Source organism: Hoplias malabaricus, chromosome 4, assembly GCF_029633855.1.
Source record: "Hoplias malabaricus isolate fHopMal1 chromosome 4, fHopMal1.hap1, whole genome shotgun sequence".
NCBI classification, from domain to species: Eukaryota; Metazoa; Chordata; class Actinopteri; order Characiformes; family Erythrinidae; genus Hoplias; species Hoplias malabaricus.
The window spans coordinates 69,337,539-69,365,438 of NC_089803.1; the positions used below are offsets into that span (position 1 = coordinate 69,337,539).

The 27,900-nt window shown below is 45.0% G+C and overlaps 1 protein-coding gene across 1 annotated transcript in view; it reads left to right on the plus strand.

The window, feature by feature from the left end:
- Window positions 1-27,900, plus strand: part of LOC136695083 (plexin-A4) — a 228,048-nt gene that overhangs the window by 76,497 nt on the left and 123,651 nt on the right. Inside the window, exons 6-8 of the mRNA XM_066668896.1 lie at window positions 2,797-2,950; window positions 11,204-11,303; window positions 12,350-12,464. Of these exons, the coding sequence (XP_066524993.1) occupies window positions 2,797-2,950; window positions 11,204-11,303; window positions 12,350-12,464 (369 nt within the window). The remainder of the gene's footprint in view (window positions 1-2,796; window positions 2,951-11,203; window positions 11,304-12,349; window positions 12,465-27,900) is intronic.

Genomic DNA, 27,900 nt, shown 5'->3' on the forward strand with positions numbered 1-27,900 from the left:
CGTTAAACTGAACTCCCTCGGCGTGGATTAGACAGCCTCTAAAAGCCTGCCGTTCAGCTGGCAAACTACAGCAGGAGTGGGGAGATCGCAGTGTGAGTCCTGGCCTTCACTTCCAATCCACGGGAAAAAAAAAAAAGCTCCTGCTGCTGAGAAATAAGCAACGAGCAAATGACAACAAGGATTAATACAAGCGGTCTGGAGCGGGGTAAATCTGAGGTGTTTATACCAACCTGTGGATGGGGTGGGAGAGAGCGAGAGTGAGAGAGGGTGGCCGTGAACAGACCCACCGCTGTGCAATTATTGGGTTCGTTCTTGTTATAGATATTCTGTGGTGCGTTTTCCTGTTTCGGATCAAGTGGCTGAATCTTCCCCACAGCAAAACAAATAAAAGCTGAAATAAAGTGGTGAAATTACATCACCAATCTTCCTTTTGTTTCCCTCTCCTCCACCCGTCCCCTCTCTGTGTCCAATGAGTCATATTAAAGTCAGGGTGGGTCTACAGATGGCTGGTTGAAGACTCTCGATAGTGCTGGTCATTTCCCTGCTGTAGAGATGGCCAGGGTGTGTGACCTGCTGCTCCTCTGGCTCCTTTGTATCGGGGCAGACGGTCACGCTCAGATATTTATCTAATCGCTCTGTGTATTTCGCTGGATGCTGTGGTGTCTGGGGTGCAGCTGAAGGTTGGACATTTCCAATTTTCCATTTGTTTGGTTTGCATCAGGTCACTGTCTGTCACATTATACGTGGGCGTATAATGCTCAATAACACCCAGTTTTAGTCAGTAGTTTGTTTTAGAGCTGTGCCTGATGTCCTACATTAACTACACTCTCAGAAAAACTGTCCCTGTGGTGGTACCTTCAAACAGTACATTTCTGTACCTTTTAGTTAGGGAACATAACTGTACCGTATTCTGTAGGTTTTAAAGTTGTTTCATCTCCAGGACTTATTCATTCATTCATTCATTATCTGTAAGCCTTATCCAGTTCAGGGTCGCGGTGGGTCCAGAGCCTACCTGGAATCATTGGGCGCAAGGTGGGAATACACCCTGGAGGGGGCGCCAGTCCAACTCAGAAAACAAGTGTGGGGTTTGATCCTTCTGGTTTTTTGACCACAGCAGGCCTCAGATGTTTCATTAAGACCCAGAACTGTGTTCACTTGACAAAACGGGGGAGAATATTTCACTCTTTAAAGTTTTATGTGACATTCACTGTTCTATAAAATAAAAGTTATAGACGTATAATAAATAAACTGAGCTTATAAATAAAGTGCACCTGCCATGGACACAGACATTCAACTCTGCAAACACTGCTCCACAGAAAAGCGCAAGACACAAGACACTACACAGCTCCAGGGGCCTGGAGGTTGTGGGTTCGATTCCCGCTCTGGGTGACTGTCTGTGAGGAGTGTGGTGTGTTCTCCCTGTGTCTGCGTGGGTTTCCTCCGGGTGACTGTCTGTGAGGAGTGTGGTGTGTTCTCTCTGTGTCTGCGTGGGTTTCCTCCGGGTGACTGTCTGTGAGGAGTGTGGTGTGTTCTCCCTGTGTCTGCGTGGGTTTCCTCCGGGTGACTGTCTGTGAGGAGTGTGGTGTGTTCTCCCTGTGTCTGCATGGGTTTCCTCCGGGTGACTGTCTGTGAGGAGTGTGGTGTGTTCTCCCTGCGTCTGCGTGGGTTTCCTCCGGGTGACTGTCTGTGAGGAGTGTGGTGTGTTCTCCCTGCGTCTGCGTGGGTTTCCTCCGGGTGACTGTCTGTGAGGAGTGTGGTGTGTTCTCCCTGCGTCTGCGTGGGTTTCCTCCGGGTGACTGTCTGTGAGGAGTGTGGTGTGTTCTCCCTGTGTCTGCGTGGGTTTCCTCCGGGTGACTGTCTGTGAGGAGTGTGGTGTGTTCTCCCTGCGTCTGCATGGGTTTCCTCCGGGTGACTGTCTGTGAGGAGTGTGGTGTGTTCTCCCTGTGTCCGCGTGGGTTTCCTCCGGGTTCCTCCCACAGTCCAAAAACACACGTTGGTAGGTGGATTGGCGACTCCAAAGTGTCCATAGGTGTGAGTGTGTGAGTGAATGTGTGAGTGTGTGTTGCCATTTGAAGGACTGGCGCCCCCTCCAGGGTGTATTCCTGCCTTGCGCCCAATTATTCCAGGTAGGACCTGGACCCACCGCGACCCTGTACTGGATAAAGGTTACAGACAATGAATGAATGCTCAGTGCCAAGTGTCAGCTAGAGGGGTGCCACGGCAGTGATGCAATGAAACTTTTTTTTTTCTCAATAGTAATCCAGCTCAGTCTAGTACACTTGGGCTGAACTGAGTGTTGCATGGTGTTTGTTATTCAGATCTAATCATCCATCATCAGTACCTGACCTTATTAATATTCTCATGGCTGCATGACATCAGATTCTCATCTAGTTCCTGCACCTGCTGTGGAAGAGTAGAGGCTGTTACTCATTTCAGAAGAAATGTTGGACGAGAACGTGCCCACCAATGTTTGGCCATATAGAGCGTGTAGGAACCTTGATTTGCTGAGGTTTTTGGGTCCCTTGGAGCATTAGTCTTTGGCCAATCTTCCACCTGTAAACTGGAGCTTTGCATCTGTATCTAATTGAATGGATTTTTCATTGAGTTTTAGTTCTCCTACTGTCTCCTGCAGATAGCACATTACAGGTTTGGAATCAGAGTTCTGGACAGCTGCTTTGGGACAATGCTGAAAATAGTGATTCATAAAGAACAGAGTCAGAACAGTACAATCCTTATTTATAATTATCGTATTGTTATTTTTACTTAATTCTCCTTTTCTCTCTCTCTCTCTCCCAGCTCGTCCTGGAAGCCCACAATGTTCCCGAACTCTCGGCCGGTGTAAACTGCACCTTCGAGGACCTGGCTGAGATGGATGGGCTGGTGGAAGGAAATCGCATTACCTGCAGCTCCCCGGCTGAGAAGGAGGTGCCTCGCATCGTTGTAGACAAAGGTGGGATGTGTAATGACTACAGGTGTTTGATTTAGTAAATAACTATTGCCGTGTAATTACAAAACACTTTCCATTTCACTGTACAAACCGATCTCAGACACAGCTGAGCTCACCATCACTACAGCATTACAACCGTAGGAAAATATGTCAGGCATGTTGCTGGATCCACTCTACTCCTTGGTATTAGGTGTACATATACATTTTAAAGCAGTTGTGTGTGTGAGTGTGTGGGTGTGTTGTTGAATTAAATGACAATTTTAATGTTTAATACACGATAGTTACCATAAAATGGCAAAACAGTACATGAATGTTTAAATTTTGGATTACAGACATAGAAAAAGTGGGCATCTACGATAGTGGGGACACACTGTTCTCAGGTTTGTTTACGTTCCGAAGCTCAACGTCTTTTAAGGTGGAACGGTGTGTTTGAGGGGCGTTGTTTGTGGCTGAAGTGTAACTGGTCTGTATGTTTTTATTCCCAGTTTGAATTGCCACAGAAACTCATTTGTAACTCGAGTTGTTTCATTTTGTAGCACTTTCTGTAATGCAGTTAGCTGTCTCCCAAATATTCTCACCTTAAGTGATCCAAAACAGCTGTCAGTCTTTCCCCTAACTCCAGCCGTCCCCTAATTCCGGCCACTGCCGTATATGGTGCAATTCCGCACTCTCTCTCTCTTCGCCAATCGCATTGGGTAAAACAATAAAACATAAGATCAAGCCTTAGTAGGGCATTTAAACATCAGTCTTGCAAGAAATCACACATCTAAACAATATTTAAGTGTCTCTAACAGTGTTGTAATTCTTTGTGTGCAAAACTGCATGTGGAACACAACACATTTCCATTTCGCGACGGATATTTCCCTCAGTGTAAAAGTTAGCTTAGCGGTTAGCTTCCTTTTCTCTGAGGGGAAAATCTACCGCCATTGTAGTCCTTACATGTAGAGTACGGATACCAACACAGGACAAACATGATCTCATTGTGAACCTCTCAAAACCACTGAATGTGGCAGCAACCGTCTCGTTTGACTGTCACAAGCAGGGGAGGTGGCCGAAGTTAGGGGGCGCTAGTAATCTTAGCAGTATTGGCACCTACTTAAACAAAAGCATTTATATCTAAAAACATATTTTCTTTTAAAGTCAAGCAAGTCTTGTACATGAATCTACACACATTTGATGCCGGAACTTGGGGTAATTATGCTAAAATAAGTCAATATTATTTACCTATGGAGCAGGAATAGAGTAATATCCTCATCTCGGTTCGTGCTTCCCTTAGGCATAGGAACACAGTAAAATACACGTCATGATAGTTTAAAATGTTGAGGATTAGGGGTCATTTCAAAAATACTGCTACGAGAACAGTCTTCAGTCTGTGTTTGAAGACAGGGAGGCACTAGAGTCCAGCAGAAGACGGTTCCACCATCTTGAAGCCAGGACCAAGAAGTCTTGATGCTGGTCTCCTGGGTGGTGGTGGTGGTGGGGGGGGGGGGGGTGTGTCTAGCTTCAGTGCCCAGAGCAAAGTTGCCCAGACACCCTCCCTAATCTTCACAGAGTTCATAATCCCCTATAAGACCTAGTTTTAGGTGTAGTGTGTGTGTATGCAAATCTTCAACTAGGACAACCATTGGCTCATGAGCTGCAGAAAGGCTCTTCGTTTATTGGCTTGGTACTGAAACATCTGCATGAATTTGGACTGTGCGAGGGTCAGCTGGGATATAGCCCGTGTCCTGTGTTCACCACACACATGCTTGTTTCTCTGCACTGAAGCCGATTCATCACTTGTGCTCAGACCACCATTTGTTTCGTCGCAATGCGGCGGCATTCTGATGGGGAGCGGTAGGCACTTTATTCAGGACATTCCAACTGCATTGGTTTCTGTGTAGCTTTGATGAGGAAGGACCTAATTGTAGTTCACATCCAGTTCTCCATGAGACTCACTGACACCACACGGATGCGGCTGGTGTTTTCGAACGCTGCCGATGAAGGTGGGTAGAACAACACCCTGTAAAACACCATGCATCAAGGAGTCTAAAATATTAGTGTGTTCCAGAGCCCCCGATCTGCCACTCTGCTCCGGAAAATGCAGGTAATTGGTGCAATTACATCAGCGGCGAGGGAAAATGGCAGCGTGCGCTGAGCGAGTGAGGAGTCTGCCGGAAAAAAGGAGTTCTACCTCCAGCAAGATAAACACTCGGCAAGCAAAAGGCCCTCAAAGCCAACCAATTTAACCCTGTGCGTGTCTCCACTTACTCACGCCGCACTGTAATTGGAGTGGCTGGATGGGACGATGTGCCCCATGCTCCTGAGAGACTGCATTTGCATCACACGCAAGAGAGAGAGAGAGAGAGACACCAGAGCTGGGATGGATGCTTACATGCTCTTTTTGTTTATCATTATTTCGCCTGTAGTTGTTGACTTGGTGTTTTGTAATTGAGTGTATTTGGTAGTTTGGTATTTCCTTGCCAAGATATCTCTCTCTCTCTCTCTCTCTCTCTCTCTCTCTCTCTCTCACTAACTCTCTCTCTCCTCTCTCTCACTCACTCACTCTCTCACTCACTCTCTCTCTCTCCTCTCTCTCTCACACTAACTCTCTCTCACTAACTCTCTCTCTCTCTCTCTCTCTCTCTCTCTCTCACTAACTCTCTCTCTCTCTCTCCTCTCTCTCTCTCTCTCTCTCACTAACTCTCTCTCTCTCTCTCTCTCTCTCTCTCACTAACTCTCTCTCTCCTCTCTCTCACTCACTCACTCTCTCTCACTCACTCACTCTCTCTCTCTCACTCTCTCTCTCTCTCTCTCTCTCTCTCTCTCTCTCTCAGGGAGGGGTGGGGGGAGGGCGTACTCTGGCATGGTTCGATTAAAATGGCCCAAGTGTGAATACCCCCTAAGATGAAGTAATGCAGTTACACTGTGGCCAGTCTTTTTCTCCTTCTCTCGTGTTCTCCAGCCCGGTCGGTTAACCTGGATAATTGAAAAGTGCTCACATCTGGGCAGCTGTCTCGAGCTGGGCAATTTTTCTTGGTGTGAAAACGTCGCAACGTGACGATAATCAAGACGCGGCGAGGGAATTCTTCCGCACGTTTGTGCCGTACGGGGCGAAAAGAGAGAGGAAACACTCATTTTTCTTCAAGTGGGAAGACAGATGTTCATTGTCCCCCAGGTCTCGCTGCTGAAAACACGGGCTGAATGGACTTAATTGAATGGGTTTCATTTCCCTTTGAAGGGAACGTCTCTCTGTTGAACAGTGTTAGGGCCGTGATGGAGAATCTGTTCCTCTGCAGTGTTGATATTGCGAGTGTGATGTGTGTGGTAGGAGCCTGGGTGGCTGGCTAGACAGAGATGTGTGCTGGTGGCTGTGTGAATAATGACAGGTGTAAGGCTCTAGAGAGGAAAGAGAGGCAGTCAGGCCGCCGTGAAATTACAGGTTGGGTCAGCCTGATAGCATCCAGCCATCTCTAGACGTCTAGCGTAGTCCTCACACACACAGAGGTGGGGCTGTTGTTTTTGCGCTGCTGTACGTCTTGACGTTGACTTGTAGTAACATAGAGGATAATAAAAGACACCCAACCTTACAAGTGGCTGGATATTATTGAGGGTAAAAGTGTTCCATTTGAGGGCGCACCCTCAGAAGATGGTCATTGTGCAGGTACAATATTGTCACTAAAGATACACACAGTGTAAATGTATATTTAAAGATGAGACAGTGGTGTTAAAGTCCTGTTGTGTTCCTTAAAGGGATGAGAGGTGAATATGTGTAAGCTTTCATTACAGAAATGTTCATTCATTCATTCTTTCATTATTTGTAACCGCTTATCCAGTTCAGGGCGCAAGGTGGGAATACACCCTGGAGGGGGCACCAGTCCTTCACAGGGCAACACAGACACACACACACATTCACTCACACACTCACACCTACTGACAATTTTGAGTCGCCAATCCACCTACCAACGTGTGTTTTTGGACTGTGGGAGGAAAACGGAGCACCCGGAGGAAACCCACGCAGACACAAGGAGAACACACCACACTCCTCACAGACAGTCACCTGGAGGAAACCCACGCGGACACAGAGAGAACACACCACACTCCTCACAGTCAGTCACCCGGAGGAAACCCACGCGGACACAGGGAGAACACACCAACTCCTCACAGACAGTCACCCAGAGCGGGAATTGAACCCACAACCTCCAGGCCCCTGGAGCTGTGTGACTGCGACACCTACCATGTCGTAATGCCGTCCATTACAGAAATGTGCAAAAGAAAAAAGCAAATTAAAAGTCCTGGAAATGAAATGAGATTAAAATCTACAGTTAATATAGAATGGTGTACAGTTATGTTTCCCTGGGTTCAATTCCCATCTGGGTGGAGTCTCCATGTTCTCCCAATGTCTGCTTGGGTTTCCTCTGGGGTTTCCTCTGGCATCTACTGGTTTATCCTCCCATTGTAAAAAAAAACATGGAGGTTACATGAACTGACTACTTGTCCTGCTGTGAGTGAATGAGTACATGTGCAGATCCCAGATGCTGGGTGAACCACCTAGTGCTCGACACAGTTCTCAAGGTGGATGGTCATTCCTGTGCACATTTGGCTGCCTCTTCTTTCCAGTGTTGACAAACGGCCAGTGGTTGGCATTGTGCAGACTGATCTTAGGCCTCTGCAAAAACCTATTTCATGAAGCTCCCACTCCACAGTCCCTTCGCTGTAGTTTCTATCTCTGCAGTGAGAAATGCAACAGAAGACAGGCGGGTAGGCACGCTACAGTCGTGCTCTGAGTTTACGTGGCCTAACAATCTGTGACCGCGGTTGCTCCTAGATACTTCCGCCTCTGAATACTGGACCTTAAGAGCTAACCCTGATTTGTTCTGACGTAGGCTGTCAGATACTTTCTGGTGTGAAGAGACAGACCACAGCTCAAAGTACAGTATGTCACAGTGACTTAGGGCTGGCAGGTCAGGCTTGAAAGAAGGTAAGTGTTTTCTGTGGCCCTCGGATAAAATGGATGCCACTGGAATGTGTTTGAGAAGATGAATGAGGGCTAACGATCAGTTAAGCACTTGGCTTTGAGATCTAACATCAGGCGACACGGTGGAGCTGTGGGTGGTGTCACAGTCACGGAGTTCCAGGGTCTCAGTGTACGTGAGGAGTTTCGTGTGTTCTCTCTGTGTCTGTGTGGGTTTCCTCCAGATGATACGGTTTCCTTCCACAGTCAACACACGTGTTGATATGTGGATTGCCTGTGTGAAGTTGTGTGAAAGGGTGAGTGAGCTGTAATGGACTGGTGCTCAGCCCAGGGTCTGCTCCTGCCTTGTTCCCACTCATTCCAGATGGGTTCCGGACTCTTGTGAAGATGAAGGGGTTGTAGACAATGAATGAATGAATGTTGATGCACCATTTACCTGTGCTTTAAGAACTGGGAACACTGTGTTGGAGAGGGCCTTGATCTCTAGACGCATTTGCTTTGCAGTATCACTCAGAAACCATGCAGGGGTACACCCTTCACTTAGTCAGTTCCCCACACCTGAACACACACACACACACACACACACTAGGTTCAAGAGACGCTAAAACAGAGTAGAAGGTCATTTGTTAGCTTGTGTGGACCTGTCTCTTCCTCTCTTCTCCTCAGTGTCATGGTAACCGTATGTGTCCTGTGTGCCTCATTAAGGAAAGCACACTCTCCACAATGTGTAAGGAAGCCTCTCTCTCTCTCTCTCTCTCTCTCTTTCTTAGACATACACACACACACACACACACACACAAGCACCAGAGATACCAGCCATCAAGGTAACATTTAGGTGGACTAATTAGGACAGATTCGTTGTCAGGCACACTTTTCAGTGATTGATGAATGATTCCCTCTTTGTCGTGGAGACTGAGCGCGAAGGGGAGGACAGAGAGACAGAAGAGAGCGCCAAAGAAGAGGTGGGAGAGAGGAACAGCGGTGAACAGGAGACAGAGATAAAGGCCAAAAACGAGAGAGGGTGACAAAGAGAGGTGCGCACTCTTCCTCTGAGAGGAGAGACGTCGGCGTCCGGCTCGTTGAATTAAACATGAGGTCCTTCATTAGCGCCCGACAAAAGGACACAGAAAATCCTTTTGTGCCACATATTCATCAACTTGTACAGGTTCCTCTCCCTCTCCTCTCTCTACTTTTCTCTCTCTTCCTCCATAATCTCCCTTTTCAAAGGGACTTTGAAAGACTTTTGCGTGGACGTGGATGTTTTGCATGCAGCAGATAGGAGGTGAAAACTCTGTGTAACAGAGTGTGTCCTGTGAGCGAACTTATCCCAGACCTACCAGACTTATTGGTGAGGTCTAGCCATTACATGTCTGACACGCTTGCTTTAATGTGCCTCTAGTGATGTTTGACGGAGCTGTGAGAGACAGTTAAGGCTACATTAAAGGGGTTTTTGCATACACTTTAATCTGGGGTAGTGTTCCTAAGGCAGGAGGACACCTGGATAAGGCTTTCGTGACAGCTGACATAGACATACACCATATGGCTGAAAGTATGCGAACACCTGACTACACTGGTATGAGCTTGTTGGAGATTGAAGACTTGGAGTCTCTGGGGAACCTGTGCCCATTCAGTCAGATGGTGCTTTTCCACTGCATTGTACCTACTCGACTCTACTCGACTGTTTTGCTTTTCCATTAGGTAATTTTGATCCTGGATCCAGGATCTGGGTTCTTTTTTAGTAGGGACTAAACCTTGACCGTGTAAACCTTGCAGAGTATTGACTGTCCAGAGAGAGTCGTCACTTCACGCCACGCAATGCAGACATCCAGCACTAACTCTCCATATGTAGAATGTCAGGTCATGGTCTTTTGAAGAGGTTCAAACACTCCTTGGATCGGTGGCCGACGAAAGAATCCAGCGAGAGCTGGACGCTGCGACAAGGAAGGAACATACTCTACTGATCTGTCTGAACTGATGACGGAGCTGTGTTCAGTCCCAAACAACAACAAAGTTGTTAGAGATGTGTTTGGCGACATCATAGTTATAGCTACATTTTGTGGGGAAGATGTGGTAGTAGAGTACACAGAGTAGAGCCGAGTACAGTTGAGTGGAATAGGTACCATGCAGTGGAATACCACCAAAAAGGAGATAAGTGAGATCTGAGATGGACATTGGACATGAAAACCAGACTTAAATCAGATGTTCCAGTTCATCCGAGAGGTGTTCAGTGTGGGTTAGGTCAGGAAATCCCTCCACATTATTGTCCCTATGGAAAGGGTCTTCCCCACATCTCATTCTCGCATGGGCAGCAGTGACATAAAAAGTAACTGGACATTTCATTGGAAAACTATAACCTTGTAGTTACCCACAAGTGGTCAATCTTCGGGCCAAAGAAGCCCTTGTGATCAGACCCAAAACCCCAAAAACCCAGCTGTGTTACTGTGCCTGATAAACCCCCACCAGCTCTTGTCTCCCCCCCAGCACGGTCATGTCAGTATCACCGCTCCTGAGAATGGTCTACCACAAGATAATATCAGAATCTGACCAGAAATGAATGGAATAGAGGGAGCTGATAAATTGTGAATGACGACAAGCCTCAAAGGTGGACCTCATAAAGAGGACAGAGAGTGGATGCACAAGGCAAGGTTCCATTAAAGTTAATGGGGGGATAATGAGCATGGACATTCAGGACTCAGGGTCCGTATGAATTTCAAATCCCTTCTTTTAGGTTCGGTATTGCACTGCTTTATTCATTGTTTTTTACGTTGAAAGAGAGAGGGGGGGAGGAGAGAGAATGACAAAAAGAGTGCAAAAAAAGTGCAAGGAAGAGAGAGAGAGAAAGAAAGAAAGCCGGAGCACAAGAGAGAGAAAGGATTTATGTTTATGCTCCACAGAGTAGATCCCCCACAAGGCAGTTTTGCACAGATTAGCTGACACCTCCAGGACACTAGGTGTCAGTATAACAGCGAGGTAGCTGACACAGTTGGGCCTAACCTGTGCTACTTACACCTCAGTCGCAGCACTGGCGGCATCAGTGTGTGCCAGATGTTGGTCAATGTCAGTTTGGCCCAGATATTTTCCACAACACACTTGACATCTGGCCCATATAAGGTGAAGCTGTGGCTGAGTGTAGGTAGCCAGACTCATACTGTTGCCAAATTAACGCCAAATTTGAGCAATTGTGCCACATTTAAGCCAAACATTCATTGCTATCCATGCTGATCAGTCCTTCAAAATAAGATGGTGTGACTATATTAAAGCCGCTTGAACGTCTAACCTGCCAATGTTCTTGTTCTCTCCAGGTGACCACCAGATTGTGCAGCTCTACCTCAAGTCTAAGGAGACGGGCCTGGCTTTTGCCAACACAAGCTTTGTCTTCTACAACTGTAGCGTCCATAAATCGTACGTATCTTTGGTACCTGTTTATTTGCACTATTATAATTAATATTATAATTATTATGAAGGGCCACCTTGCCAAGTCCTTGTATCGAGATGAGTGTTTTCTCCACGATATCCTGTCTTCTGTTTGGGTCTTCAGGCCTGTTCCTAATTTCTCTGAAGGTCTCCAATTAGCTTGTTGCTGACAATGTTCTTCATTTACCTAATTCGTTATTCTCATAACTTCCTGTTTGTTTATAATAAATGCTCCAAAATTACTTGGAATAAAATCTCTTAACCCTTACTATTTTTGGAGATTCATTCAATTCATTCATCCATTATCTGTAACCCTTATCCAGTTCAGGGTTCTCGGTGGGTCCAGAACCTACCTGGAATCACTGGGCACAAGGCGGGAATACACCCTGGAGGGGGCGCCAGTCCCCCTATTTTTGGAGATACATGTTTTAAATTGGACATTTTTTGTCGTCTCCCCCTGCAAACTGCTCTCAAATGTAATTTGTCAACACCAGATGTCAAGGGCACTAATTTACTCTTAATATACCATTTTGGATCCATAAAGAACCATTTTTGCCAATGTGTTTAAATTGGTAAATAACCGTAAGACAGAGCGATAGATTTTTAAACCTTTAAAAGGTTCTTCACACATGTATTTCTTACACAAAAATGTTTTTTAATCGAACCAAATATGGTTCTTCTATGCCATTGCTCAAAGAAGCTTTTGTAGCACCTTTATTTTTAAGAGTGTAAGAATACCAGAATGCTAAAGCCTGGACGTTTATTATCTGCGATGGTAGATTATAGCCCACTGTAGGACATATTTGGTGATCAGATAATGTTTACTTTGCATTTACTTACAATCCAGCAACCCCATTTCCAAACATCACCCTCACTCTTGTACTAAACCTACTCCTGTACCAAAGTCATAGGTTTGTAACTAATTTGAATCAAGGTAAATGATCTAGAGGGGGCTCGTCTACTAAAATGAGTCCCACATCATTCACTGCTACATAATGAATACCACTTCTTTGTCTTGTCTCTCTTTGTATCAGGTGTCTCTCCTGCGTTGGAAGTCCATACCAGTGCCACTGGTGCAAATACCGCCACACGTGCACCCATGATCCCCGCAGCTGCTCCTTCCAGGAGGGTCGGGTCAAGCAGTCTGAGGTGAGTTCTGACTCCTTGCTCTGATTGGCCGATTAACTGAGGGGATATGAACTCAGGATTGATTGACAGTCCTCCTTTGAGTGAGTTGTGTTTTAGGCTGGATTTTGATTAAACTCTTATATTTCTGTCTGAACACTCGCTCCTGACAGCGGGCCATGGCTGAATTATCAATATTATTGGCACCTTGCTCTCGGCTTGGAGCGCCTCACACCGGACCCATCACATTAATTAAAAGGCTGCCGCTGGTTTTCAGAGCCGCCTGCCCGAGCCAGATGCCCTCCCACCTGCTTTTAAAGAGGCAGGCGAACAGGTCAGGGCCTGATTCACCAGAGAAGATGAGTCAAAGCCTTCCCCCAAGGGGTTGGATCAACACAACATCGGTGCACAGCTCAGCAAACTCACCACCCAATTCTGTAATGTTAGCCCACAGATTGTCCTCCCTTTCTCGTTGTGTACTCATGGTGAATTGGCGTGGTGTTGTTGTTGTTGTAGTTTGGGACTGAACACAGCTCCGTCATCAGTTCAGACAGCTCAGTAGAGTTTGTTCCTTCCTTGTTGCAGCGTCCAGCTCTTGCTGGATTCTTTTGTCGGCCACCGATCCAAGGAGCGTTTGAACCTCTAAAAGCAATTGTGATTATACAGATGGGGAGTTAGTGCTGGACGTCTGCATTGCAGAGTGCAGAGTGATGACTCTCTGGACACTCAGTGCTCTTTAGGGTTTACCATCATGGTTTAGTCCCTACTCAACTTGCTCAGAACCATGAGCAAGCAGGGAGTAAAAGGACCCTGTTCTAGGTATCAGATTCCACATTTGCTTAATGGAAAACAAAAATAAGTACAATGGGTTAGAGTAGTGTTGGTGCCATGCTCTGGAGAGGCACCATAGGTTTCCCAGGTAAAAATGGCTGAGAATCAAATGGCAAATAGATGCCTATGAATGCAGATATTTTACCCAGGGAAATGTCTTTTTGGGATGTCCAGGATTTGATGCTCCAACTGCTATATCTATGCATTCTCACTCACCGAGGCTGCAGTGTCCGGCTGTACAAACATGTTTGGTCACTAAAGCTCAGTATTTATTAGCATCTCTCCGCGGGAGTTACACGGTCGTCTGCATTTGCTTTTCTAATTATCAGCTGGTCCGCGCGGTCAATATTGACCATGTTAATATTGGGATTCCGCATTGTGTGTCTAACAACTGGCTCACAATAGGGCATTAGCACATATTAATGACATTTCCTCCGCATGTTGTTGTTGGACTGTTGTTTTAAGGCAGGTGTTTCGTCTGGCTAATGAGTTTAATTTGGATTTCATTAACCCCCGGTACTGGGGGGGGATCGGAGGGGGTGTGGGTCCGTATTCTCCGCACAAACACGTTGCTTGCCACTTAATGAGTTTGGATGTTTACCTCGGGAAATCCGTGCTGAAGACAATGCCGAGTCAACTTTGCTTGGATAAATGAGATGGCCTCCTCGCTGACCCTCGGTGGATGAATCTCTGCCTTTGTTCCAATTAAGGGATTTTTTTCAGGAGGAATAAAAGAGATCCAGGATTATCCGATCATGCTTTTTGATCAGTTGATGAAGTGAGGAGGTCCTTCAACCCAGGACACCAACCAACCCCCTACCTCATACACACACAGCCAAAGTCTGTCTCACTCTGTGCTTAAGCACGTACACACAGCCGGCGTCCAAGCGCGAACGGCAGTCCAAGCGTGTCTTCTCTACTTTTAAATATCCAGTCAAATAAACCAGCCCACAAACACCACCCTCGCTTGTATCCTCCCATTTGGTGGTATTTGAGCGCTTGGTAGTGCCAAGACTACGACTCTGTTTAATTAAAAGAGAGTTAGAGTCAGCCAAAGCGTAAATAATGATGACTTTAGAAGTTTCATTAACTAACATGCTCTTTAGGGGCTTTTTCACCCTTCTTTCATTTCTCTTAATCTGCTTCTGTCTGTCAGTCTTTACCCTCCGTCAGACAGTGCTCTCTCTCTCTCTCTCTCTCTCTCTCTCTCTCTCTCTCTCTCTCTCCTGTGTCTAAGACAGGAGTAATAAAAGCATGGCCATGCAGACGGACTGTAGCGTTCCCAAACACAGGGTTTTAAACCCCCAATGCCCTGGCCTCCCTGCCCACCCTCTCTGAGTTAATACAGCCGTGTCGAGTCATGCCCGTGTCTTTCTTAGCGAAACCCTGGCGCAACGCACCATGACTAAATAACACATCTGCTTGGGCCAGACACCCAGCCTACTGTTATCCTTTGGGGCTTGGAGGGAAGATTTAGAGAGAGAGAGACAGACAGAGACAGAGAGAGAGAGAGAGACAGACAGAGACAGAGAGAGAGAGAGAGAGAGAGAGAGAGAGGAAACTAACCAGTTATGGTTGTGTACACAGAATAAACCCAGTGTATAAGTCTTTGTTCTAAAAGTGAAGGCCAAGCATGGTTCACAGTGATTATCTGAATATCTAGATCGTGGTATAAATCTGAAAATGATAAACCGAGTCCAGGGGACACAACGATGTCTTTGAAGTATAAAAGTGCACCTTCATGCCGTTCAGTTTAAGAGATCTAACAAGAGTGTGACAAATCCAGTTTGTTTTTGATGCCAGCTTTTGAGGAAAAGGGATTTTAAAGGTACTCTGTTTGCAAAGAAAATAATGACTAAGGTTTTTTAAAGTAACGCTAAGTGAGATTTGGTATTTTGGTTCCTGGGTTCCCCCATAGCTGCAGAGTGTAGAGAAGGGGAGGTTCCTACCCTCCTTTAGAAGTTACATAGTGCAGTTTCTGCAGTGCTGAGCCCGGAGTAGTGACAACAGCATTCCTATTCTCCCTATCACAGATCAATGGAGCATTACAATGATATTTAAGCTGTAATTTTAAAGTAAAATTGTTACCTAGTGTTGCTTTAACTGACCAAAGTACATTATAAACGTCATCTTCTGTAAGCACTTAATCCTAGTCTTCTCTGTGAATCACTGGCACAAGGCAGGCTGATGACGTGTGGTTTATAAGACCGATGACCATCTAACACAAACCCAGACGACTGAAATATGGTCTGCCAGGCAGTGTGTACATCTGTGGGAAGGAGGTCCTCTAGGTGACCTGCTCCTCCAGCAGCTCTTCTGAAATCACAGATAGCAGTAGCATCATCAGTTCCTTCAGTAACAGCTTGTCATCTTCTGGCAGAGCTTCACACCAGACACTGGAACATATCTGTCAGGATTTGATGGCGTTCAGCCAGTTTTCATTAGTGAGGTCTGGTATTGAAGTTGGATGATTAGCTCTGGTTTGTAAAGGACACGCCGACTGATCTCACAGCACCAACACTCCATCATTTAATATCCCAGTGCTGGGGGCTGGGCATTGGGCCTGGGGACCTTAGGCTAATTGGTGATTATATATGACTTAGTAATGGATGCACTTTAAAGCAACACTAGGTAGTTATTTTACAAAAGCATTTTGATGCTCCACTGACCTGTAATAAAGGAAACAGAGCGTCAGTTGTTGCTACTTCAGGCACCGCAGAAACTGCACTGTGACATTTTTAAAGAAGAGACAGTGCTTGATTTCAGGACAGTGCCGTAAAAGTGATTTACCTTCTCCATCTGGAGGGGGCGCCAGTCCTTCACAGGGCGACACACACTCACACATTCACTCACACCTACGGACACTTTAGAGTTACCAATCCACCTACAAATGTGTGTTTTTGGACTTTGGGAGGAAACCGGAGCACCTGGAGGAAACCCACACAGACACAGAGAGAACACACCACACTCCTCACAGACAGTCACCCGGAGGAAACCCACGCAGACACAGGGAGAACACAACACACTCCTCACAGATAGTCACCCAGAGGAAACCCACGCAGACACAGGGAGAACACACCACACTCCTCACAGACAGTCACCTGGAGGAAACCCACGCAGACACAGGGAGAACACACCACACTCCTCACAGACAGTCACCCAGAGGAAACCCACACAGACACAGGGAGAACACACCACACTCCTCACAAACAGTCACCCGGAGAAAACCCACGCAGACACAGGGAGAACACAACACACTCCTCACAGACAGTCATCCGGAGGAAACCCACGCAGACACAGGGAGAACACACCACACTCCTCACAGACAGTCACCTGGAGGAAACCCACGCAGACACAGGGAGAACACACCACACTCCTCACAGACAGTCACCTGGAGGAAACCCACGCAGACACAGGGAGAACACACCACACTCCTCACAGACAGTCACCCGGAGGAAACCCACGCAGACACAGTGAGAACACACCACACTCCTCACAGACAGTCACCTGGAGGAAACCCACGCAGACACAGGGAGAACACACCACACTCCTCACAGACAGTCACCCGGAGGAAACCCACACAGACACAGGGAGAACACACCACACTCCTCACAAACAGTCACCCGGAGAAAACCCACGCAGACACAGGGAGAACACAACACACTCCTCACAGACAGTCACCCGGAGGAAACCCACGCAGACACAGGTAGAACACGCCACACTCCTCACAGACAGTCACCTGGAGGAAACCCACGCAGACACAGGGAGAACACACCACACTCCTCACAGACAGTCACCCGGAGGAAACCCACGCGGACACAGGGAGAACACAGTGTACTTTGTGTGTTGCAATATTAAGTTGTCTGTTGGTAACACCTTGTTTACTCTTTCTGACGTACAACACCAAGCCTCGGGGGATCCGACTGAAAATCAGCCAGTTGGCCAGCACAGGCACGTTTACCTTTGGGTTGATTATTGCTCAGTTTACCTGATAAATAAATTAAGGATGGAGGGATGAATCGATGTGCTGGACTGCCTCTCATCTTATTAAGATGTTAATTTGCAGCCATAATTGGCAGCAGGTCTATGCGATTGAACAGCAGAAGGGGGCTTCAGGCCTGAACTGTGAAAGACATAGTCCCCCCAGTGTCCCCCAGGGCAGCACTGGAGACACAGAGCAATCTTTAGAAATCATTGAGGACTGAGCGAAAGGTGAAGCAGGTGCAGGATGAAGGCTGGCTTTTGAGGGAGAGGAGATGGGAAGAGGTTTAAACAGGCTAAAAATAATCAGACGTCAAATCCAATCCCTCCCTTTTGTCCCACGTGTACTAGACTGCGTGTTGTGCAGGGGCACACACAGACTGTAGGGGGCACTGCTGCACCCATCTGCTCACCGATCACTCAAAAGTGTTCATATGTGCCTCCAGTAAAAAACCTGTTAAACACTAACAGGCTCTGACTGAATCATTAGCTGCTCAAGCTTTTGGAAAGACAATGGTGCATTATGGGAAATGTAGTTCAGGTAGTGGATTCTCATGTGTGTTCTCAGCAATCCACGAAGAAACTGGCATTTTACGCACAGCAGTATTTTACTGGGGCACGTTCCCTGTAATTTGTTTCTAAAAATGCCCCTGATGTACGCGATCAGTTCATCTTCTCTGATCCTGCGCTGGAGCTACAAGGCTAATGTTGCTAATCATGTGCTCCATGGCCATCTGAATTGGAGCATTATTAAAGGAACAGTAAGAAAGATAAGGTATTTTTGCTCCTGGGCTCCCCCTACAGTTGCCGAGTTTAATTCAGGAACTAAAGGAAGGACGATGGAGGTGATTTCTTACCCTCCTCCAAATGTTACATAGTGCAGTTTCTGCAGTGCTGAGCCCGGAGTAGCAATAACAGAGGCTCCGTTCTCCCTATTACAGCTCGAAGGGGCATCACAATGATTTTGAAGCTGTAAATTTAAGGTAAAAATCATACTTTGTGTTCCTTTAACTAGCCTATCCTCCCTGTACTACAGTAACAGCCTGTTGCTGCTCTTGAAAGGGTTATAGATTGTTGTGAGGATCTTTTGCATTAAGCCGTAAGGACACTGGCAAGGCCAGGTACAGATTAATGATTGAATGCCTTTATAAAACACGCCTGCCTCAAGTAGTTGATTTCAGCGGTTTGAATGTCATTCACTATAATGCAATTTTCTGGACATTTCTGGTGGTGATAGTTTTTAGCATCTAACAAAACAGCTATGTCCTCACACACGTGCCTCAGAGAGAGTTGAGCTATTCAGTAATCTATAATAGACTTGTTTGTGCAGTTAGCATACTGTTAGCACTGAGAATGAACTACAGAAAGCAGTTCTTAGCAATCACACACTGGAGATGAGAGTGAGAGAGAGAGTGAAAATGTGATTCCTGCACTGCCTATATCAAACACCATCTCTCTCTCTCTCTCTCTCTCTCTCTCTCTCTCTCTCTCTCACCACACACACACTCTATGTATTCTCACTCTCTAATTATGGATCTGCCCATCTGTGCCAACTCCATTCTATGTGCCTGGGCTTTTCCTACTCTCTCTCTCTCTCTCTATGTTTTTTCATCAGATTTTCTTTTTTGATCAGAGACTTCCAGAGCTGTGTTTGTAATCATCTTCACACCATCTACTGCGCAGCTTCCAAATACACACTCCTGTATCTGAGGAGCTACTCTCTCTCTCTCTCTCTCTCTCTCTCTCTCTCACCACACTGCAGTAAACATGCTCACTGATGACTGCCTGAATCATTCCACCTCCTTCCATTTACAAGCACAATGTGAATATGCATCAGCTACTCCCCCTCAGGCCCCTCTCAGTGAAGACCCCCAGTTCGCACACATTTTTTTTTTCCCTCTGAAACCTGTATTCTATCACTTTATATTTATATAGTGATTCTCGTTCATGTTATGAAGCAGCCATTTTACTTTCACCTGGTTGTGACCTGGGAGATTCTGTACTAACATCATTGATATTTCAAACACAGACACCCCCATGTGGGGGACCCACTCCATGGACCATTATCCAGTTCATTCAGGGATGACAAAGAACAAAGCACTTTGACTCTTCATCAAATGAGAGTCACACCAATGTAAACATGATAATCATGTCCATTAATACTGGTGTTGAAATGACTGCTCCTTTAAGTCTAATGAAATACCTCTTTCTCATTCTGACGCAGTTTTAACATCATTACGCTTTTTTACCTTTCATTTTTGGAAAGTTTAAACCTTTTAATCAACTCACATTTCATACTAGCTTTAAATAGCATATAATCACAGGTGTAACCTATATTAATAATTATGGATACATTGCCATGTATTTTAATACATCGTGCCTGGAACAAGTAAAGTTACTTAAACAAGTAACATTTCTTAAAAATAAATTGAATGAAGGAGTTGGTGTGTTCTCCCTGTGTCTGCGTGGGTTTCCTCCGAGTGACTGTCTGTGAGGAGTGTGGTGTGTTCTCGCTGTGTCTGCGTGGGTTTCCTCCGGGTGACTGTATGTGAGGAGTGTGGTGTGTTCTCTCTGTGTCTGCGTGGGTTTCCTCCGGGTGACTGTATGTGAGGAGTGTGGTGTGTTCTCTCTCTGTCTGTGTGGGTTTCCTCCGGGTGTGTTCTCTCTGTGTCTGCGGGGTGTTATCACAAGTGCTATTCACTGTCCACATTCATTTTCTTTGTAAAGAGTGATTTTGAATTTTAACCTACTTTTTGTGGATTTGCAGTGGATAAGCAGTTCTTATGAACACAAGTGGTCAAGTGTTAACTAAGAAAACTAATTGTGGTGAACAGTCTTTAGTATAAAGGATATTAGCAGAATTAAGGGTCAGTACGCATGCTAGGGCTAGTTAAGGGAGAATCCCATTTCTGCCCCTTAGCCCTATCACTCTGTTTTGCCTAGGGATAGGGCGTCTCAGTTCTTGTTGTGTTAGAGGGGTAGGGTGAAGTTATAGGGCGACATGGCCCTTCAAACCAAGATTCTCCTGAGGCTCGCTCCAAAGAGTGTTATGAGCACTTAGCGAATCACTGATGAGATGCTGCACAGCAGCTAAATAATCCCACAGATGTCAGTATTTTCTCCTTTAAAAACTATGATAACTATTGTATTATCTCAGTGTGATGTTGTTTTAATGTACTGTGACCTTTTACTTCTTAAAAATATAAAATGCTTCCAGTAGTATGCTGATGTGTCAGTAGTTAACAGTGAATGTCCACTTCCACCACCTTAAATGGTGAAGAAATAAAATAACATTGTTTAAAAAGAGCTGCTGAATAAGAATCTGAATTCAGCTTCAGGTCACAAAGAGTAAGAAGTGGGTTATAATTATACGATTGTGGAAATCTTCTGAAAGCTTATGATGCTCTAAATTGAACTAAAGTCCACTGTAGCACTAATCTGACATCACTGCAGACTGGCAGAGCTGCTGATGATGCATCAGGGCCGAGAAGGGAGCTTCCATTTCATAGGGGAAGATTTTAACCACTGCTTTTTGTATCTCAGTTCCAAGGGGCGAGGTGATGTTCCAAAATGAGGGTTATGGGTAAAAAATAAGAAATGGGATTGGCCCAAACGGGTACCCATATATACTCCCAGACACAGGGGTAAAGAGTTCTCTCTGATTGGATATGGACGTGTCTGACAAAGTCACATGTTTGTTCAGAGGATTCTGGGAATTGGAGTTGGACTGGAAGAATCTATTGCTTCAGTTGAAGGCATGACAGCAAGCAAACTGCTGCTGAGTGATGTCACTGTTGTCATGGAAACAGTTTTATAAGCTCTGTGATTGGCCCGATTAAGAGAACTGTTTTGCTCTCTCTGAATTTTTGTTGTTGGTCGCTAATGAACTACTGCATTTAGCTCCAAACCCAGACCAGAGTCGGTCTACTCCGTACCACAGTCTTGAAGACAATAAATAGATGTATTGAATATATTTAAGGTCTTTTGGCTTAATTCAATTTTGCAGTGTATTACAAGAACGATCATATTTCCTCTTTTTATGAGCGGCCTTGAGGGTTTGATGTCAGCTTTCACATACATCAGAACGTCAACGTGAGGCTACAGTGTGGTGCTGTGAATCTCTGGGCCGTGATGTATGTGCCACCACCCTCGCTCACTTATTTATTAGCTGGGTTTCCAGTAAGGTTTTGCTCCAGGGCTGTGCTAATCAGCTGGAGCTTGGTAAAAGCACTGGCTGCTTTAGTGTCTCTACTCAGAGCCTGAGGCAGGGAAGCATTCAGCTCTGACGGTGAATCCAGGGTTAATCCAGGGGCTTTTTTTTCCTCAGCTGGTGGAACTGGTGACTCACCCACTCTTTTCTCCTCTGTCTGTTATGCCGAGCTTTTATTGTGGATATATATATATTTTTTTTGGGACCCCAATTATACATAGTGCCACACAAACTGGGAGGGTGAGAGGGCTTCTTTTTGATGCTGTTGCTAACCTCACAGCTCAACGCACTTGGAGGAGAACACCAACTGCTTGTCGTAAGAGGAGAGAGAGAGGGTGCAATTTTTGTCTCTAGTTCCAGCCATGGTACACTTGATGATCAAATCAAATCAAATCAAATTTATTTATATAGCGCTTTTCACAACTGATGTTGTCACAAAGCAGCTTCACAGAATTCCAGTAAGACAAGATTTGACATGAAATGTAAAGACAAATGTAAAACCCTCAAGTGAGCAAGCCAGGGGCGACAGTGGCAAGGAAAAACTCCCCCAGCTGAGGAAGAAACCTTGGGAGGAACCAAGGCTCACAAGGGGTGACCCATCCTCCTCTGGTCAATCTACTGGTGATGATAGTTAGTAGTCCATGAGAACTTCAGTGTAGGGACAGCTTCAAGGCACTTGGTGGTTGCTGGAGCGTGGGCAGCTGGTCTGAAGCGTGGAGGAGGATCTCGACAGTCATCCATCAGTGTCCAGACAGACAGGTGGGCAGTCGTTTACTCGGAAAGATGTAAAGGGATGGAATTAGTTTTGAACTGTTTTGTGTTTGTAAAGTAGAAAATATGAAAATTTCCAGAGTGTGGCTAATGACTCCGGCAGATCTGACTATGACAGCATTAACTAAAAGGAGAGAACCAGGAGGACACACAGACACGGGAGCATCCTGAAACACTGGCATCCCTCCGCTCCACCGTCAACAAACCTGAGTGATCGCGAGAAGCGGCGGGACGACAGCACCAGCGTCTCAGTATACTATAATTCCCTGTGTCCATGGACCCCCCGGATCTGCCGCCTTTATCTATGGGGGAGCATTAGCTACCAAATGATAAACTAAACAAATGAGTTTTTAGCCTACATTTGAAGATTGCGACTGTGTCTGAGTCCCGAACATTTTCTGGAAGATCATTCCAGAGTTGGGGGGCTTTATAAGAAAAGGCTCTTCCCCCAGCTGAGGCCTTCTGAATTCTGGGAACATTTAAAAATCCAGTATTCTGTGATCTGAGTGAACGTGGAGGCTCATAATAGGAAATTGTATCTTGAAGATATTCAGGAGCAAGCCCATGTAGAGCTTTATATGTTAATAACAAAATTTTGTAGTCAATGCGGAATTTAACAGGCAGCCAATGAAGTGATGATAAAACTGGGCTGATATGTTCAAATTTTCTAGTTTTAGTGAGGACCCTAGCTGCAGCATTTTGAACTAGTTGAAGTTTTCTTAAATTGCTGCTGGTGCATCCTGACAGTAGTGCGTTACAGTAGTCAAGCCTTGAAGTAATAAAGGCATGTACTAATGTTTCTGCATCCTGGAGGGATAAGGCATTTCTAATCTTAGCAATATTGCGAAGATGTAAAAAAGCTGTCCTAGTGATACTACCTATGTGTTGATCAAATGATAAATCCGGGTCAATTATGACACCAAGATTTTTTGCTGCTGAACCAGGTTTAACTGGAAAGTTAGCTAGATTTAAAATTAAGTCTGATAATTTATTTCTTGTCACTTTTGGACCCAAAAGCAGGACCTCTGTTTTGTTGCTGTTTAGAAGGAGGAAGTTACGCAACATCCAGCCTTTCACGTCTTTTACACAGTCCTCGATTTTCTTTAATCTGTGTTTGTCATCGGGCTTGGCTGAAATATACAATTGTGTGTCGTCTGCGTAACAGTGAAAGTTAATGTCATGATTTCTTATAACTGTGCCTAGCGGTAACATGTATAATGTAAATAATAATGGTCCTAAAATAGAGCCTTGTGGAATTCCAAATCTTACTTTAGAATAATTTGAATTTAGATTGTTTACTTTTACGAATTGATAACGTTCCGTTAAGTAAGATTTGAACCATAATAGGGCTGTCCCTGTGATTCCAACCATGTTTTCTAACCTTTCTATGAGAATATTGTGGTCTATTGTATCGAAGGCTGCGCTTAGGTCAAGAAGCACCAACAGGGATACGTGGCCTTGATCAGAGGCAAGAAGAAGATCATTTGTTATCTTGACTAGAGCTGTCTCTGTACTATGATGTTGCCTGAATCCAGATTGGAATTTTTCATATATATGATTCTTATGTAGATATGAACTAAGTTGTTGGGCCACAGCTTTTTCTAAGATCTTAGACAGAAATGGCAAATTAGAAATAGGCCTGTAATTAGACAGTTTACTAGCATCAAGATTTGGTTTCTTGATCATAGGTTTAATAACTGCTAGTTTAAAAGCTTTGGGTACATGGCCCAGACTAAGCGATGAGTTTACTATAGTTAAAAGAGGATCAATAATAGCTGGTAGTACTTCTTTGAGCAACTTTGTGGGAATTGCATCAAGTGTGCAAGTTGTACAGTTTGCGGAGGTGATAATCTTCTCTAGTTCTAATTGTGGGAGTGGGTAAAAGGTTTCAAGTCTTTCTTTTACAGTTATATTATGTTTTATTTCATTCACATCAGGTGGCAGCCAGGATGGATTTGATCCTGTGGCTAGAGTTTGTTGTCTAATATTCTCAATTTTATTATTAAAAAAGTCCATAAAATCTTTACTGGTGAGAGTTGCTGGAATTAGTTGTTCAGAACCTGCTTGATTTTTTGTAATTCTAGAAAACACACTAAACAGTGCTCTCGGATTATTTTTATTATGGGAGATCAGCGAGGCCAGATATGCTGAGCGAGCTTTAGTGAGGGCATTTCTATACTCTATAAGGCTGTCCTTCCAGGCAGAATGGAAGTTTTCGTAATGTTTGTTTTAAAGTACGGGTCTTATCGTTATACCATGGTGCGAGCTTTTTCTGTCTTATACTTTTATGTTTAAGTGGTGCTACCTTTTCTAAAGTAGATCGACAGGTATTTTCTAGGTAATCAGTTAGTACATCTAGGTCTATTGGGTCTGATGGAGTTGGAACTGGGGTCGATAGTTCTGGTAGGTTTTCTATAAATTGTAGGGCGGTAGATGGTTTTATTATACGCCTTGTAGAATAGCGAGGGTTCTTACATATATTATGGATAAAACGTAGCTCATATGAAATTAAGTAATGATCGGAGATTGCTGAGGATTGCGGTAAGATATTAATTTTGTCAATGTTAAGACCTAGTGTCAGAACTAAGTCTAAAGTGTGGCTGCAGTAGTGTGTAGGCCCTGTTACATTTTGAGTAATACCAATAGAGTCTAAGATTGAGGTAAATGCCTTTTTTAGTGGGTCACTTTCCTTCTCAAAATGGATATTGAAATCTCCTACAATTATAACTTTATGATTGCACACCGCTAGGTTTGTAGCAAAATCGCTGAATTCTTTCAGAAATTCTAAGTAAGGCCCTGGTGGTCTGTAAATGTTGCATAATAAAAATGCGTCCTTTTTTGTGACCGGATTTGTAATAATAGTGGAGAGAACCTCAAAAGAAGAGAAGGTGTCACATTGTTTAAGACTAATTTCTAGGGTATTTTGGTAAATTACACATACTCCACCTCCTTTGCCTGATATTCTTGGGCTATGTGCATAATTATAGCCTAGGGGGGTGGCTTCATTTAGTGCTAAATATTCATTTGGTTTAACCCACGTTTCCGTGAGACAGAAAACATTGATAACATGATATCGCCAATGCTTAGACCACCGCACCACTCGGGAGCCCCACAAATATTAGGAACAGGGCCAGTATTTAAGATCCATGTTAAACATGGAAATGAGCTTTAAGGGGCTTACTTTTAGTGCCATACATCTATACAGTTTAACAATCGAAAAATATTTAGTGCTAGTCATTATCCAATATCACCCTGTTCCATCATTGACCATCAGTACCTGGACTTGTTCATGACCTGAGGCTGAAGGCTAATAAATCTCAATGCATACGTCTTGAGCCAACATCTAGAGCCTCTATTACAGTCATCTATTCACATAGGTCCTAGCCAGTGGCGAATGCTGGTCTTTCAAGGAGGGGAAGCTCAATTTCGGCCTACATCATAAAATGTGTCGGTTTATTTATACGTAAATTCTACCCTCCATTCCTTTTTAAGAAAATGATCTGTGACCCTGTCGTACCAACAAGGCGTCTTTTCCAGGGACTTGACTAGTGTCCTCTCAATGGCCAGCAGGGCTAGGCTGCTTAAACGGCCTTGGCCCATGTGAAGTGTGTCCGCCTGTGCTCCCACGGATCTTTACACCAAAGGATCGCTGATTCGCTCATTTCGCTGTCAATCAAAAAGGGATTCAGCCTCAGACAGATCATCCAATCATCATGCAGAAGCTGAGCGTCCGGGCCAGCCGAGGCCGGCCCACTGCCCCATAGACCCCCGGAGACGCTGAGCGTCCGATGGGTGGGACAAAGCCCAGCATTTATCCAATGACTCGTCTCGTTTCGCTGCACTTTGCTGCTTCACTATTGAACTCTGTGGACGCTCAGCATCCTCACTGTTTAAAGCACTGTGAAGCTGCGGGAATGATTGAGAGGAAAGCTGCATCTTTACCAGTGATAAGAAGCTGATTCAGAACAAAAGTTGAGCGCGTTGTAGTGCATATTTATTCAATGACATGTACACACAACAGTATATATTTGATCGCTTATTTTTTACATTTTAGGGGAAGCTGAGCTTCCCTTGCGGTCTTAGAGCAATCGCCGCTGGTCCTAGCCCACACTTTTGTTACCAGAAATGACAGCATCACCAGCCCTTTTCAGGGGTCCCCAGGTAGGCACCTCCATTCGTCTGTGTTTCACTGAATTAAGCCCAACTCCATCACTTAGGTAAGGCTCAACAGTGAAGTCTGGCTACCATATTCTATCATAATTGTGGATTTTTAGGTTGTGCTAATTTAATCTCCAGGATTTGATGAAGTTGTTTTATTTGACACAGTTCTGTAATGAAAACCTAAAAATGTATTCCTCTTCTTCTGGAGAAGAGAATGTAATGTACCTTTAAGGAACAGAGTTGGACTTTAACACTGTACCTTTAATAACAATAATGTACCTGTACAGTAGAAAAGTGTGACTTAACTGTTAGAAAACTGTGTTACTCTGCTGTGATCGACTCAAAAACTGTGCACAGATTCATGGACAGATGCTTCAAGAAGGCCTCAAACCAAAGGTCCATTTTGGTCACAAGTGTTGACTTTAAAATCCTAACTGACTGCATGATAAAGAGATCCAACATGGAAATCCCTCATCTCCTGCTCTCCGTCTATTGTCTCCCTTCCCACCCCCACACCCCCCGCAGTGTCTCTTCCCACTGCCAGTAAAGACTTAATAACCTGGCCTGACAAAACCAGCTCTTGCAGAACAGCAGTCTCTGAAGACTCCGTACTGGAGCCTTCCAGCCTTCAATTATTCTGTTGTTATGCTTGGCGTCAATCACTTGCCCACATAAAGCTGCCAGCCTAGCCGGGCGCATCCGTCAATAAGAAGAGGACGGAAAGAGGGGCCTGGAGGACCCCCGTCCTCAAAGTGGAGAGATATTGGAGGAGGACTGTGGGCCTGTTGATGGAGTTTGACAAGCAGAGGGTTGAGTTCTGCACGTGATTCATCTCCTTGACCAACGGCGATAAACTCGTACACATTATATCTGCGTGATGCGGCAATAAATCCGCAGACAAAATCCAACGGGGAATATATGAGAGTGTGTTTGCTTTGGCTCGAGAAAACCGCTTAGCACTGTGCCTCGCTAAAGCACAAGTCAATGCTAGCAGGGGGCAGTTAGCAGGGTCTTATTAGCATAATGCTAACAGGCACCTACCAGCTTTAATTCATCATTAGCAGCATAGATGGTCTAAATCAGGATTTAGCAATCAGAATTGGGCTGGATCTAGGGATGGGCAGCTCTATTATTCACATTTAGTGCTAACTGGAGCCTTTTCTAATTGCTCTCCTTCTGCTGTGAGAGCTAGGAAGGGTACGGTGGGTGTAGTTGGTGCGCATTTAAGCACAATTATGTTCGTGGGTGGGTGTTTTGTTGCGTTTCGCATGTTTTAATGTCAGTTCATGAATTTTAATGCAGCCTATTTGTGTGTTCAGTGTGTTCAGGTGTGCGTGAGTGAGTATGTATTTGTTCAGACACTTAGGCTATTAGCTATAAATGTGTAAATCCTCTGGGGCTCGCTTGGTTCATTGACTATGCAGATGTTATAACTGAATAAAGGACCCTATCCCAACACAATAGCCAGCCATCACTCATTACCAGGTTTCAGAATGAAGCAGCAGA